The following is a 16,684-nucleotide window of genomic DNA, read 5'->3' on the forward strand; positions in this document are numbered from 1 at the left end:
GTGAGGGCAGTATGTGAGGGAGAGCCGGGCAGGCACGGAGATCAAGGCAGGACAAGGAGCGGCTGGCGAATCGCCTGAGAAAATGGCTTCTGCTTCCCGCCAGGAGGGGCAGATGCCCAAGAAGCAGCTCTATTTGAGGTTCCCCAGAGGGGGACAGAGTGGGCAGGGAACATCAGCAGACATTAGAACAGAGAAAGCAAAGAGGAGGGAGGCGCTGGCAGGCTTGGAAGGAAGGGAGCCTCAGAAGCACAGAAACACCAGAAAAACACCGGGCGTGGGAGGAGCCGGGGACTGAGACAGGAGGGCTGAGAGGCAGGAGGAGCAAAGGGGAAGGGGCTGGGGGAGATCAGAGGCGCCTTGAAGACAGAGTGCACTTCAGGATAAAATACGGAGGTCTGCCGGGAGCAGCGTTGAGGGAAGGCGTGGGCAAGGCCAGAGACTTCTTAGAGAGACAGCCTGGGGCTTTGAAGGATGGGAAAGTTGACACTACTTTAGCAGAAGGAACCTGGCTGAATACGAAGAAGCAAAGATTTTGCTCACAAAGGGACCTGATGGGGCCTCTTCCTACTGATCAGAAAAGAAAGAAAGGCATGCTGGAGCAGAGCTTTTGACTTAACCAGCAGAAAGCTGCCAGGCAGAGAGGGTTTGTGGGACCCTGTTGGGGCTCTGTCCACCAGTGTGAGCTGAGAAAGGGCTAAGGTCAGGTTTGTGAATGTGTATGTGAGCCCCAAATGCAGAGTTAACCAAAGATGTGGCACTTTCCCTGATATGTGTGCCTTTTTTTTCCCTTGGTAACAGGAGACAGGACCAGTAATAACCAGAATGTTACCTGTGAAGTCAAACACTGAGCACTGGTCTTTAACACAAGCATGGTGTTATGGATTGAATGAGTGTGTCCTTCCAAAATTCATATGCTGAAGCCCTAACCCCCAGTTTGGAGGTTGGGCCTTTGGGAGGTAATTGGGTTTAGAGGAGGTCATGAGGGTGGGGCCCCCGTGATGGGATTAGTGTCTTTACAGGAAGAGGAAAAGAGACCAGAGCTGTTGCTCTCTCTGTCTCTGTCTCTGCCTCTCTCTCTGTCTCTATCTCTCTCTGCCATGTGAGCACCCAACAAGAAGGCGACCATCTGCAAGCCAGTAAGAGGGCTCCAACCAGGAACTAAATTTGCCAGCACATTGATCTTGGACTTCCTAGCCTCCAGCTTTTCCAGAACTGTGAGAAATAAATGTCTGTTATTTAAGCCACCTAGCCTATGATATTTTGTTAGAGCAGCCTGAGCAGACTAAGACACGTAGAAATGTTATTTTGAACACCCATAACAGTATTCAGAAATACACCTGCCAAAAAGAAAGTTATATAAATTGTACAGGTATTAGAGCCCAGCCCAGCTCACTGATCTGTCTCTCTGGAATGTTAGGAGCAGTTCAGAACTCCTTCTTATTTTAGTGGGTTTATTCCAGTCATAGAAAAGCACAAAGGAGCAAATTCTATCTGTTCATTATTCCAGGAGCCTGATGGGAAGGAAATGCTCTTGGGGCTAGAAATAGCAATTTAAAATAGAGAAGGGGGAAGCATGGTGGAGAATTAAGACAGATTAAGAGATGAAGACTGAGGGCCTAGTAGGAAAAACTAGAAAACTTTAATAGCTACGACTGAGGTCTCCACCTATAAAGTAAAACAAGATGTATTAGAAGGTGACGATGTTTAAAAGATCTTGAAAGAACTGCATGAATAAGGAACTTAAGATGGAGTAGAGCAGGCTTAAGGGCTGTCTTACGGACCTGCTGATTATGGTAATAAGCTGAAGGTTCCACTTTTGGTGTGGAGGAGTATGCTTCTAACAAACAGGCTCTCCAGCAAATAACAACAAAATACAAGAGAAGAGAAAAGGAAAGAAGAAAGAAAAGAAAGGGAAAACTACCTGAAGGTTCCAGAAACTGAGCAGCATGAGGTGAGTTTTACTTTTTGCAGTTTTGCCCTGGGGGCAGCTGTCCACCCAATGGCTAAAACTCTAGTGGAAAAACCTACCATCTTTCTGCCTGGAGAAACCAAGTGAAGGAGTCCTGCATAATCAGGGATGCTGGAGAGTTGGGAAAGAATCCCTGGACACAAGAGAACCAGGGAAATGGGATAAAATTCCCAAATTCTGGGTATAAACTTTTGCCAGTTCTCTGGCTGACTCCTAAACCATGCAGGTATAAGACAGATTGAAAACCACAGGAACTGAAATCTGAGCTGTTGCCCACTGCAGACATGACAGAGTCTGCAGGTTGAGTATAACATGTTAATTTCCTGCTAAATCAAAAAGAGCAACACTCTTTGGATCAGTGTAACAGAATTCAGAGTCTCTACATCACATATACAACGCTCACAACACATGTAATCCAAAACTACTAGACATACAAAGAGCCAGAGAAATGTGATCCATTTTCATTGGAAAAAAAGATGCCAATCCCAGGATGACCCAGACTTACAATAGCAGCTATTATGGCTATGATCAACGGGGTAAAGAAAAATATGCTTATGATGAATAAAAAAAATAAGACATCTCAGCTGACAATTGGAAAGTATAAAAGAAAGATTCATAAGAAAGTATAGAGCTAAAAAATACAATATCAAAAAAAAAGTCTCTTGAGGGACTTTTCTTAGAAGAATGGAGATAGCAAATGAAAAAATCAATGAATTTAAAGATAGATCTGAGAAAGGGAGAAGAAAAAATGGGGAAAGTAATGAACAGAGCCTCAGGAACCTGTGGGACAATTTCACAAGTTTTACACATAGGTAATTGTAGTCCTAGAAGGAGGGAAAAGGGGACAGGAAATAATATTTGAAGAATTGTGGCTGAAAAATTCCCCAATAATAGTAAAAGACATAAATTTACAGATTTAAGAAGCTGAGAGAGTCTCAAACAAGATAAATTAGGGGAAAAAAGCATGACCAGGCACATCATAGTCAAGCTAAAAACCAAAGATAATGAGAAAATCTTGAAAGTAAACAGAGAAAAAGTCACTATTTATATTTATATTTATATTTGTGTTTATATACATAAATCCTAGAGTAACCATAAAAAAAATGTAAAGAAGTAGAGCTGAAAAGAAATCAATAGATAAATGAAAGTTAACAGCCTGCCCACCTCTGCCTGAAGATGGGGTGGGGGCGATGCAATATGGCCTGACCTCTGTGTGTATCACCCAAAGGCCAGCAGAGCCATTTGGCAAAGATGACAATCCTTTGCTGGATTTTTGGGAAGAAAAGGGGAAAAAAAGAAAGAGAAATAGGCTTTCTGGGATATCACAAATGACCCAAGTTTAGCAGGGAGTCTGGCACACTGTGGGGCCAGAGAGGAAGCCATGGTGTCCCGAACACTGGACTCAGAGTCCGGAAACCTGAACTGAAGGGCCAAAGCTGCACTGACAACCTATGTGACTGAGTAACTCATTTGACCACTGTGGACCTCGATCCATCCTCTGCAAAGTGAGGGGGTAAGATTTATAGCAAATTCTTAGTAATTGCCTCTCTGGAGGAAAGGGACAGTTAGACATCCATGCTTCCAGATTTACAGACATCTGTATTGGTCAGTGTTGGGCTTCTTCATGATCAGAATGAGGTCCTTTGCCCACTCTATCTCTTCCAAGTCAAGTACATTTACACCCCCTGTTTTGATTCTTGTTTTTATGCTGATGACTCCTAAATACACATTGTCATTTGGACTTCTCCTCCATGCTCCAAACCCAGATTTCCAGCTGCCTATTCAGCAGTTCTACTTAGATATCCTACCAGCACATAAAAGTCAAAATATTCTAAACAAGTGTCTTACAAATTTTGTAACAGAATCATCTGGGAAATCTTGGTGAAAATGCCAAGGCCCAGACTCTATTCAACTTCATGAGTCTGTTCCTCTTTGTTCCTTATTAGCTCTCCAGGTAAACCTGATACTCACCAAAATTTGAGAGACTCTGCTTTAAACTAAACCCACAATTTACTCCCAATCCTTCTATTCCTCCAACCAGTTCCTTTCCAGAATCCCCATTCTCAGGGAATGGCACCATCATCCATCCAGAGACATAGTCCAGATACCAGGTGTCATCCTTGGACCTCTGTTACCCTCACCCCTAAGCATCACCCACTCTCAAGTCTTTTCCACGTTTCTCCCCTGATCCCCCTGGGCTTCATTCACTCCCACTACCCATGGCCTCCTGACACATCTTGCTTCTACTGTTGCCTCCCCCATCTGTCCTCTACACTTCAGCCAGGGTAAATGTTTTTAAAAAATATTTTATTCTGCTACAGTTTCAATGTCTAGAAAAGTTTCAAGAATACTACAAAGAATGACTATACACTCCTCATCCAGATACTCCATTCAAATTCTTAACAACTGTCACAGAAATGCCCTCTTAGGGATCATATGTAAATATTACCCGGTTATCATGCTTCTCTAATGCCCTTCAATCTGGAACAGTTGGCTGTCTGCTTAACTTTCATGACCTTGAAATTTTAAGATCATAGGTTAGGCATTTTATAGAATGTATCTCGATTTTAATTAGTCTGATTTTTCCTCATGATAAGATCCAAGTTATACATTTTGAACAGAGTATCTGAAATGCTATGTTCTTTCACTGCATACTCTCAGTGGCACACAATGTCTGTTATTGGTGGTGTGAACTCTAATCTTTGATTCAGATGGTATTACCAGACTTCTCTGTAAAGTTACTTTCTCCCCTTTTGTAATTAATATTTTGGGGGAAATACTTTGAGGCTATGTAAAGTCCCCATTCTCTCTCCAGTTTCACCCCAAGTATTAACATGTTTCTTAACTATTAATCTGATGGTCACCAAATAGTGATTTTTCTATTAACACCATTCTTTCCACTATTGGGAAAAGCTTTATCTTCTCTTATTTATTCATTCATATTCATATCAGTGTGGACTCCATAGTTACTATCTTATTCAATAGGTTATAATCTGTTACCATCAGTATATATTTTGAGGTTCATTTTATACTATATTTGGACATTGGGAAGCCCTTTAAACTGGGTATTGTGTACTTTTGACATATTCCCATCATTCTTTGAGTACTTTCTTACTTTCTGGCACATAAAGATGTACTGGGTTCATCTAATACTTCTCCTGCCCAGGCCCTGGAAGGGGCCATTTCTCTAATGAGTCCTGGGTGCTTTTAGTATAGAAGAGAATACAGAATCCAAGATATGAGTGCCAGGTGTACTTTTTGCTACACAGGTACCATTGTGTACAGGCACTCTCAGCTTTTATTTATTTCTCTATCTCCTTATATATTGAAAACCACAAGTTCTCACAGATACCTCCAATTCCAATTCAACATCACATAATTCATTCTAGCTTTCATGCTTTCCATATTTGTACCTACTTTACCAAAAGCTCCCATGGTCTCCAATATATTTCTCAATATCCCTGTCTATAGCTAATCTTCCAATAGTGCTGGCCTCCCAGCCCCCTCACCCATGGGTCCTGATCCCTGCTAGGGCTTGCCTCTCTAGATCAGGACATCTACCTTGATTGGGCTTGCCAAATGACTTTTGGATGAAAGAAAGAAGGAAGAAAGCCAAGAAAGTTTTTTTGTTTGTTTTGTTTATAAAGAAGGGAGGGAAGATATTGGAAAGGAAAAACAAGAGAAAAACCAGGTTATTTTTCTAAAATGCAAATTCATCACCTTTGGGTCATGTGTGTGCATCTGTGTACACCCCTCCCACCGCCCACCCCCACCCCACACAGAGCCCTTGAATGACTTCTCATTGCTCTAAGGAGGTAAATTCCATCACATGCGTCCAGGAGGCCCTGCCCGATGTAACTACTGCTGACCTCCTTGGTCACTTTCCCTTCTTTCTCCAAATGTCAAGCACAGGAGTCCTCTCTCAGCTCCTCTAAAATTCCACCTTCCTACTTGACGCAGAGCCTTTGTATGTGCTGCTTATGTTTCTCAGTGCTCTAACCTGCCCCATTCATTTGGGTGACTTATTCTTCAAATCTCTGCTAGAGCACCATCTCCTCCTCTGGAAGCCCTCCTAATTCCCCTAGATCTAGTCAGGCTATTTTTCTTATTTATTATTTTCTTCATGCTCTCACAGAACACAGTGGCTCTTATCTCAACTGGCAATTATGCACTTATTTGTGTATGTGTCTGATTAATCTTCCTTTTCCTCATCGAATGTGAATAATGTGAGAATAGTAATGCTGTCTCTTTTCAATCTTAATTGTGCCTCTAGATTGTAGCCCAGGATTGGTACATAGCAGATGATCAATAAATATTTTTCATGTGAATAAATTGCATTTTTAGAAATATCAATAGTTTAATCAGCAAACATGATAATTTTCTCTGTTTTGAATAAAAGGCAAAACATGGAAGAATAATATGATAAAATGTGAAGGATCCTGAAAGCTGTTAGGTTTAGTTTATAAGCTTCATCATTTAGAAGAAACACAAAATCACAGCAAATGATCTAAATAATGTGTGCAGGAAAGTAATGTGGGGAATATTTCACTTAAGAAACTTTCAATGTAAGACATATAGAGATTGTATGTTTGACTCACATTATTATTTAGGTGACTCAGGGTCAATAAAACGTTAGTCCTTCCAAATGTAGAGTAGAATTGCATTCAAAATCCATATGTGAGTGTACATGTATCACTGCATGTTTTGGAACCAGACAAAGTGATCTTAAATTGAAAAAAAAAGATATTTGAAAAGAGCCAAGAATTTTTTTAAAAAGAAGAATGAAGAATAACTTTTACTTTATCTAAACAGTAAAACTCTTGCTAAAATTCTTGTAATCATATAGTAAAACTTCTGATAAAGTTACTATAATTAGAACAATATGGTTGGGCATAAGAATTTAAGTTGCTCAGTGGAGCAGATTTGAGAATCAAAACATAGTTTATGTAAGGAACTTAACATATGACAAGGATAACATGTGATTCAATAAAATATGGAAAATATCTTCAATAAATGGCGTTGGTATAATTATCTATTCACCTGTATGAAAACAGGGTAGGAATATATGTCTTAACACATATTCAAAAACATATTTGAGAATAGCCCTGGTGTCTATCAACAAGATAATGGATAAATAAACAATGGAATGTTACAGTAAATAAGAACAAACTACTTCTGCACACAACAATAGGAATGAATCTCACACACAGAATGCTAAGAGAAAGCAGCCAGACACAAAGAGCATCCTGATTCCACTTACGTGAAGTTCAAGAAAAAAAATCAGAACAGTGGGTGCCTCTGGGTGTGGGGTAGGGGAGGGACATGAGGGAACTTCCTGGTATGATGACGATGTTCTTTATCTTGATAGGATTTTGGGTCACACAGTTGCATGCATTTGTTAAAACTTTGTAAGTGTACACTTAAGATTTGTGCACTTCTTTATATGCAAATTTTACCTTAATCAAGGAAAGAACTATAAACAAATATTTAACTCTTATTAAAGATGTGTATGCTGAAGTGTTTAGGGGTGATGTGTACTAATATCTGCAACTTATCTGGAAATGCATCAACAAAATAGGATGGAGTGATGAATAGACAGAGGGATGGATTAAATAGTTATATGGTAAAGCAAACATAGCAAGATATTAATTCTAGAATCTATGTGGTGAGAATATGGCTGTCTTTTGCAAAATTCTATCAAGTTCTCTGTACGCTTGAAATTTTTCAAACTAAAAACTTGGGAAAAATAAATACATTTCAGGTGTACTAACTATTTAGATATAGGACAACCCCCTTCAAAAGGCATTTTATAACCCTGAGAACTTTTAGAATAAACCAGAAAATCCAATAAGTAGAGGAAAAGATAGATATTTTTGACTAAATGAATATGAACCACTTTTGCAAGCCAAAGGATATCATAAACAATATCAAAAGGACAATTGTATTCTTTTGAATAAAAAAAAAAGAATTGTATTTTTTTGTACAGTAAAAGGTGAAGGAACTAATTGTATCATATATTGCAGAAAAAGGGTTAACATCTCTAACATAAAAAGAATTCCTATAAATTTCTAAGAAACCAGAAAATAACCCAATAGAAAAATAGGTAAATACATGTACAGGTAATTAACAAAAGAAGAAACATGAATCCCAGTAACTGTGTAAAAAGACAGTAATATCTCCAGCAGTCAGTTGAAAATGCAAATTAAAACAAAATGAGGTATCATTTTTCACCTTTGGATTAGCAAATTTTAAAATATTGATTACTTTCAATGCTGGTGAGGATGTTGGACGATGGGCACTGTACATCCCTAGTGGAGTGTGAATGTTTACAGACTTTCAAAGCAGCAACCTGTAGTAAGAATACCCAAGAGACACACAAGACACAGAGAAATAGGCATAGTATGATCCCATTTTTATAAAATAAAATTTTTCAAATTTTTGAACAAAGAGAAAAGTGTGAAAGCAGACACATCTAATTGTTGAAACTGATGCTTCAGGACAGGGCTTGGTAAACTATGGCCTAAGTACCAAATCTGGCAGGTCACCTGGTTTTTTACAGCCCATGGGCTAAGGGTGGTATTCATACATTTTTAAAGGGTTACATTTTAAATGGTTATATAATCATGTGCATAATATACTCATTTGGCCTCTTGGCCAGCAAAGTCTAAAATATTTACTATATGGCCCTTTAGGAAAAATTTACCAACGCTTGCTTCAAGGGGATTGTAGGTTCTGAGTTAGTCTTTCCTCTCCTCTGTATTGTTTTGATTTTTATGATAATTATGTATTGCTTCTGCAAGCTTAAGGAATATAGATAGGTAGGTAAGTAGGAAGATCAATCACTTTGGATGTTGTTGGGAATAGATGTAAGAAGACAAAAGGAAACCAGGGAGACTAACTAGAATGCTACTGTAACAGTCCAGGTGAAAGAGAATGGTGCTTAGAAATAGGGTGGGTGCACAGCAGAGGTGGGAAGAAAGGGACAGACTTTATAGAAACCTATAGGAGTAGCTGAGGGATTGGACACAGATGGGGAGGCACAGAGAGAACTCAAGACTGATTCCTAGGTTTCAGTCATTAGTTGAATGGTGCAACCACTGAGTTGAAGAGATGGGGGAGGGGAAATTGGAGAGTAAATCAAGAGCTCTATTTTGGACCTGTGAAAATTCTAAAGGGAATTGTGTGAACTAGGCAGCTGGACACAGATGATTAAGCTGCTTGGGCTGTAGAGAGGGAGGCTGAGCAAGAAATACAAATTTGAGAGTACTCATCATGTAGATGGTACTTAAAGCTTTCTGGAAGTGATGGAGAAAGAGAAGAGGACCAGGAGTCTACCTGGTGTCACAGTGCTCAACCCAACTGCAGCCCACTCCCTGCTGACAGCTGTCTCCAATGCCACTGTCCAAAGGTTTGGATTCCCCCAAATCATCCTTTTCAAAATGTCCTCTTCATGGGCCAGGAACAGCATGGCTTCAGAGGAGACACCGACCCTTTCTCACAGCCTATGTCCCAACGCTTGCCTGGACAACCAGCTACTGTAATTTCTCCTGGATGAATGGTCCACCCAGCACCTGGCTCCCCCCAGTGGATAGATGAGTTCTGGTCCCCGTCCCTCCCAGTATGGTCCGCCATGGGTCCCTGCCATGAGCAGCCACCTTTCACCCCTGTCATACTTTGACCCGAGAAGACGCAGAAGGACTCACCAAGGAGCTGGTGTAGGTGGGGTCTGAGGTGTCGTCCTGGAGGTAGCGGGAAAGGCCAAAGTCAGACACTTTGCACACCAGGTTACTGTTGACCAGAATGTTCCTCGCAGCCAGATCTCGGTGCACGTAGTTCATCTCGGCCAGGTACTTCATGCCCGCGGCGATGCCCCTCAGCATCCCCACCAGCTGGATCACCGTGAACTGTCCATCATTTTGCTGTAATAAGACACCAAGGGCAACCAGATCAAGATGGGCTTCAGTGGTTAAGCAGAAGCTGAGGTGCCAGGGCCCCACTGCCTTCTCCCTTCCGACTCCCATTCTCCTCCCTCTCCTTGAACACTCTGCCTTCTCCTTGCCAAGTCTTGTGGATTTCATCTCCAAATTACATCTCAAAGCCATCCACTCCTCTCCACCTTCACTGCCACCATTCTAACCAACTCATCATCATCCGTCACCTGTAACAGCCTCCATCCACCTGCCCCCGTCCCAATCCATTCTCTAAGGGCAGCTAGAGACATCCTCGTAAGACGGAAATCAGGTCACATCACTGAAGCGCTCTAACGGCCTCCCACTGCATTAAGGGAAAGTGTCAAACTCCTCAGTGTGGCCCACGGGGCCCCATGGAATCAGCTACTGCCTCACCTTATGCCACTTTGTCCTGCACTCCTGTGCTAAAGCCACAGTGACTGGCAACTTTTCAATCCTCTCCCTGGCCAAGCCCTTCCTGCCTCAGGGCCCTTACACATGCTGTTCCCTCTGTCTTTTCCCCACAATCAACACCTACTTGCTTTAGGTATCCACTTAAATGTCACTCCCTCAGAGAGGATGTCTCTGTAGCCAGTCCCCTCCCCCCCACATAATTAGCACTTTCTTACTACTATCCTTCAGTGCATGCTCTTATTTTCCTTCTTAGCATGTATCACAAGGTTTAGTTGTGTGTGTGTGTGTGTGTGTGTGTCTGTCTGTCTGTCTGTCTCTGCTACTTGACTCTAAGCTCTTTGAGACAAGAACCCTCCCTCTTGCAGTCACCATAGCATTCCCAGTGCTGAGAACGTTTGAGTAGACAGATGTAGCTCGATAAACATACGCTGGATGAATGGCTGGTACATCTCTTCTTGTCTCCAGAATTAAATGTTTATGGTGCCTTGCTCGACAGTGGATAACACACCTGCCTCAGAGGGCTGGATGGTCAGGAGAAGTGCACACACCGTGTCTGGCTCGTGGACTCTCCCAGTGAATGGGAACTGTTGCTGCCCTTCCTCCTGCCAACCTGAAGTGCTGCCTTCTCTCCAATCACAGTTTCTTACCTGGATGCCCTCCCTCCTCCATGGTTAGAGGACAGGCTCTTCTGTGAGTGAATGTGTGCTTTCCTCCACCTCCCCAAAGCCCCTGAGTCTGGACTCTGCACACACTGGTTACATCAGTGGACCTTGGGCCATGCTGCCAAGAACACATTTTCCCAACTAGTCCAGCCCCAGCTGCTCCCTAAAGGGTTATGAGTTGTATTGTGTAAGCAGAGCATGGCCCAGGCATTGAGATGCTCTGAGTGGGGGAGAGGGGGGGAGGAGGTGGGGCACCCTGGGCTAGTCCAGTTACTGCTGAACAAAGACCTTGGGCAAGGCAGTCCCTCCCTCTGCCCCAGGGTCCTCCTGTGAAATGCAGGAAGCATAAACAGTGTGAGGAGTTCCCATTTATTGAGCACCTACTGTCTGTGAGATGGTACCCAATGCACTCACATGCATTATCTCGCTAATATGTATGGGACACATCAGTTATGCATGAGCTCCTGCAAAAGTAATTTTCTATGTAAAAATAAGTAAAGAAAAATAAAAGAGCTGTTATAAAAATACACTATTTATTAGGGGAAAAAAATCCAACAATTGAAAAGTCTAACAACGGTAGAATGAATTGTTGAAGACTTTGTTCCTCATGCAAGATTGCAAGCCCGAGGGTTGGTTATGCCCCTCGCTCAGTTGAAGGTTGAAGGAGTGGAGCAAACTGGCACTCCCTCCACTCCTTCCTGAGCCCCCAACCCCCACCAGAAGGAGGACCCCCAAACACACTGAGTTTGACATACTCCAAGTTCCAAGTTCTCACTCAAACCTTAACCACCTCCCAATCTGCCCAGAATGCTTCCTCTGCAATATTTGCTTCTAACCAACTCCAAAAGAAAGTGCAGAGCTGCTTTTTGGAAACTGATTGGTTTTCAGCACATGGTGCCCATCTGCCAGAGCTGGATGTGCCGTGAGTGATGCAAATCTTGCTCACTAATGAACTTCACTCCACACCTCCCTGAGAAACTAGCCCAGATTTCCCCAGCACCATCATTTCTCTAAGTAGGTCTCTGGGGATCTGCCTCCCCAGAAAGTTGTCATGCGACTTCCGTATATTAGAAAATATATTTCAGCCACATGTCCCAAGGGTCAAATTTTTTCAATTCAGTTTGTTCCTTCTCCTCTGTAAGTGGAGACAACAATGTGGTTAAAAATAAATGTCTCCCTACAGAAGCCCACTTGTAGACAGATGTTGGGGAGGGCACCGGTGCTAGTTGGAAGCAGCTTTGCCAAGAGCAGTGTTGAAAGCTTTTGCAGATTTGTGTCTATGTTTCTACTTTAAGTCATTAAAGACTTCACTGAGCTGCTTCATTTTCTGATTTGTTTGAATGTTTAGATCAGTCATCTTATAGATTCTGGTGTCGACAAAGGGCAAAAAGTGATTAAAGCTCAGGCTTTGGAGCCAGACAGACCATGGTGGGTCCGGGCTCTGTCTCTCACTGGCTGCATGCTCTTGGGCAAGTTATTTAACCTCCAGAGCAGTGATTCCCACATCTGTAAAATAAGAACAGAGTGCCCATTCTTCCTGAGATTTGAGATTCAAGGTTAAATGAGATAATACATGTGGAGGGCTTAGCTCAGTGCCCCATGAATACTAAGACAGCAGCAATGACTGCTGGAATTACCAGCAAGGCCATAATGTCTCACAAATCAGCTCTCCCATGAACCCCAGATGCCTGGTGAGAGAGACGGAAGACACCTTGGATGAGGACTGCAGGTTCCTCCTGGCTTCCTGGGTGTGTGGGGCAGACATCCTAGGATCACTGCCCTCAGAAAGCCTAGTTCACAGGGCATTCTGAGCTCAGCAGTTTGGCATCTGTAATAATCATCCCCACCCTAACTGTAGTAGGAACTAATAATGCAGGCCTGAAATTAGGATCAATTAATCTACAAACTCTGATTTCTTCCCTTCTTGGCCTTTGAATGGCAAGTCATACTTCATGGAATATGTTTTCATCCTTAACTCCAGTCCTGTGGAGTAGGCAAGGCAGGCAATATTACATTGTTTTTATAGAGAAGATAAAGGAAGTCCAGAAAGTTTAAGTGATCAGCCTTAAATCACTCTGTGTGATTTTGACTTATAAGAAGAATCTAAGTCCAAACAGCAAATTGCTTCTCCATTTACATTTCATCTTTGATCAATTGGTAATGGCTGCCTCAAATGTTGTGTGGAGAAGTCTGTGTATAAGCTTTGTAGGAAGAAGATCTATGATTCATTAATGATGTCTGCCACGGCCATAGAAAAAGAAAGTAGAAACGTGTACCACAAATATGCTACTTTATCTGAATCTTTTATAATTCCTGTCCAGTGCCTTTTCCACTGGAAAATGCTGACTCTATAACACATTTTCTTTAGAATCTGCAGGAGAATCAGATATCATGATAAGACAGTCATACCTGTTGTGTCCATAATCTTGGAAACTTAGAGATATAAACATATTAAGATTTTCTGACATGTCCAGCTGTTTTATGTTCACTTAATTGATATAAACTCCCCAAAAAGAACTTTCAGAGATATGAGCATCAGCATACAAAGATAAACAAGACAGAAAAAGAAAAACAGATTTCTTAGAACTTTGGGAAAGGATGTGATTCTGTGCTGAGCACATGGTAAAAACACAGTTTGTAGAAGAAATACAGGCTGGGTGAAGTGATTTAAAGTTTCTCCCTTTCATGAAGTGCTTTCTGCTGAAATTGCTTTTCTGCAAATTCACTGAAGCCACTTGCTGGCCCTTTTATTAGCCAGCAAGGATTTAGGTATTTCAACTTTAATTGACAAACCCACTTCAGGAAATGAAACCCTTATTTGATTTGTCTGAAGAGAATGAATCATAGATTTTTTTTTTTTTTCCTTACCTGAAAGAGCCCTTTCAAGATCATCCAGCTCAATGCCTTTAGTTTATAGATTGGGAAATTGAGTTAACGGATTTGCTCAAGGCCACAGGGTGACTCATAGCAGAGCCCAAAGCTGGGCCTCAGTCTCAGAACTTGCAACCTGGTATTCTCTTTCTGACAACCGGCTTGCTGTCCTCTAGCTCCAGCCCATGAATGAGCATCCCATGAATGATAAATGTCTCCATTTGACATTGCTCAGTGACTTCCAAGAGTCTTCCAGTTATGACCATCTGTGAATGAACCAGCAGTAACCACAAGGCCAAGCTTTAGCCACGAAGGCCTTATGGAGCAGGTCGACCTTCTTGGCTAAGGCATAAGGCATTGAGAAGGGTTTCAGGGCTTGTGCCTAAGATTATGGAAGAGCTACTAGGTTGAATCCCCTGAATCTGAGTGCCAAGAAGGAAGTATTTAATTATGGATTTGCAGTCTACCTAACCCATGGCACAGACATTTTTAAAAAAATGGATAATTATGAACCTACTGAATGTGTGGTTAAAGAATAATGGTGTTTCCAATCCCTCCAGAATGTGAAGAATTCTGAGTCCTGCAATGAGTGAGGAGCAGTGAGCAGACTGTGAGAAGCCCTTTCCGATGTGCTCCCTGGACCCTCGATGCCCAGAGCCTCTGAGACACTGATCCAGAGCTGGAGTTGTGGTCACTCTCCAAAGCCACCACGTCTGGTGTGAAAGGACCAGTGGGGGGTCGGGGAGGAAGCAGGTGCACAAATTGAAGACTAACCCTTTTCCTTTCTTCTCTGAATGGTGATCTTAAAAGTATACTACCTCCCAGAAGATGGATCCTGCAGGACAGAACTGATGACCCACTTTTCAATTTTATCAAGAAGCAAATACATCAGTTAATGCTGCTATGCTCCAGGGTTTGGTAGTAAGGCTGAAATTAGATTTATAGATTACCTGCCTCCGTGCCGGGCAGGGAGTCGGACATGCTTCATTTCCCTCAGCTCCCAGCACTGCCTGCTCTGGCAGCTCCCTTCTGGCCATCCTTTCCCCTCTATTCCCCTGTGCTCCTCTCTCACCCCTAGCTTTTCTCCCACTGCCTGGGCCGCATTGTCATGAAAAATAACTGGCATCCAACCTGCCCCCATGTCCTGCGCCCCCAAAATGGAACAGGTGTGTGCAGAGCAGCGGTGCGGGGTTCTGATTTTCCGCAGGCTCCTGAGAATGAATCTTCCTGTTCGCCTGTGCGTTCCAGGGAAAGAGTCTGACCACAGTCTCCAGATCGCGATGAGAGTCTCTGTGAAGCACAGACAGGTGACTTGCAGGAAATAATTGACTCCTGATAGGTCCGGAGGCTGGTTCCAGAAAATACTTTTCCTTCTAACATTACCTCCTATTCATGTTTATTTGGCTGACACGAGAGGTCTGGCTACAAGGACAAGAGACCGTGTACGCTCAGCAAGCTCCATCTCTCCTGCCATGCCCGAACGCTTTTGCTCCAGAAACGGTTCTTCATTCAACTAGCTCGACCCGGTGCTCAGTGTGCTAGGTGCTGGGGTTTCAAAATACAAAGCATAACCCACACCCTCAAGGAGGCTGTACCAGGCAAAGTACGTGGGGCCCATCACCTACATCAGCTGTCCCCCACCCCACCAAATAAAAGCCACTACTGCCTAACGACCCAGACGAGGCATAATGTGTGTGCTTCCCCTGCAAAAGTGGCTTCAGTATGCACACATGCAGCTTCTAGACACGTCCTCAGCTCCCCTTCCACGCTGCAGCCCCCAAGCTCTGCTTCTGAGCTTTGGACCCACCAGGCAGCTGCTGACAGATTACCGAATAGGCCACGCTGACTTTGGCCTATGCACACACAGCTCCACTGTTCTGTGAGCCTACCTGCCCATTCCTGACCTGTCTGGCAAATTCCTCCTTCTCCAATATCAGAGAAATTCTCTCTCTTCCTTGAAGGCTTCTCTGGCTTCCTCGGGAAGATTTCAGTTCTTCTTTATGTGATACCTCTGTACTTCATGTACAGAAACAAAAAGTATAATCCAGGCAGATGATTGCTGGAAGCTTTGGGCACTAAGGTCCTTGGGGTCAGAGGCATCTATGCAGGTTGTATTCTCTAAAATGGATATAACAGGACCTCCCATCCCTTATGTGTAAGAAGGCTGCTGTCCCCCATCAAGATGTGGGGCATGTTTCTTCCCCTTGAATCTGGGTGGGTCCATCAATGTGGTTGAAGGATGCTGTGTGACATTTCAGGCTAGGTTACAAAACTGATACAGCCTCTGCCTTCTACTCTTGGGATGCTTGTTCTTGGGACCCAGCTTACTGTGAGGAAGCCCTAGTCAGCCAGGTGGAGAGATGCCAGCTTATACCCAGCATCAACCGTGGGACAGATGAATGAATGAGGCTTCTGACGATTCCAGGCCTTAGCCCTTGAGCTGCTCCTGCTGACAACACATGGAACAGAGAGGTCCCCACCGAGGCCTGCCCAAATTGCAGATTTGTGAGCAAACCAAATTGTTGTTGGGTTAAGTCACTAAAATCTTGGGGTGATTTGTTCCACAGCATTGGAGCAATGTCTCTCTCATCAATATAGGCCCAGTTCCCAGCACAGGGCACCTCATGACTGTTTCAATGAGACTCTACGAATGGTCCTTTGATCTTCAGCCATAGCTACTGTTTGGTAGCTTTGGTGACATGCATAGCTGGCTACTTAGTATTACCCTGAAGCCCTTGCTTAGAAGGTCCTGCCCCATTCTTTGATGCCGCTCCCTGCACCCTCTTGCTCCCAGGCTGCCCAGCTGCCCCTTTGGTCCG

General features: G+C 43.1%; 1 protein-coding gene across 1 annotated transcript in view; it reads right to left on the reverse strand.

The window, feature by feature from the left end:
• The window catches only part of EPHB1 (EPH receptor B1), a 424,956-nt gene that overhangs the window by 36,628 nt on the left and 371,644 nt on the right, over positions 1-16,684 (reverse strand). The window contains exon 12 of the mRNA XM_061193662.1: positions 9,673-9,888. Within this exon, the coding sequence (XP_061049645.1) occupies positions 9,673-9,888 (216 nt within the window). The remainder of the gene's footprint in view (positions 1-9,672; positions 9,889-16,684) is intronic.

The sequence above is a fragment of the Eubalaena glacialis genome, chromosome 6 (genome assembly GCF_028564815.1).
Source record: "Eubalaena glacialis isolate mEubGla1 chromosome 6, mEubGla1.1.hap2.+ XY, whole genome shotgun sequence".
NCBI lineage: Eukaryota > Metazoa > Chordata > Mammalia > Artiodactyla > Balaenidae > Eubalaena > Eubalaena glacialis.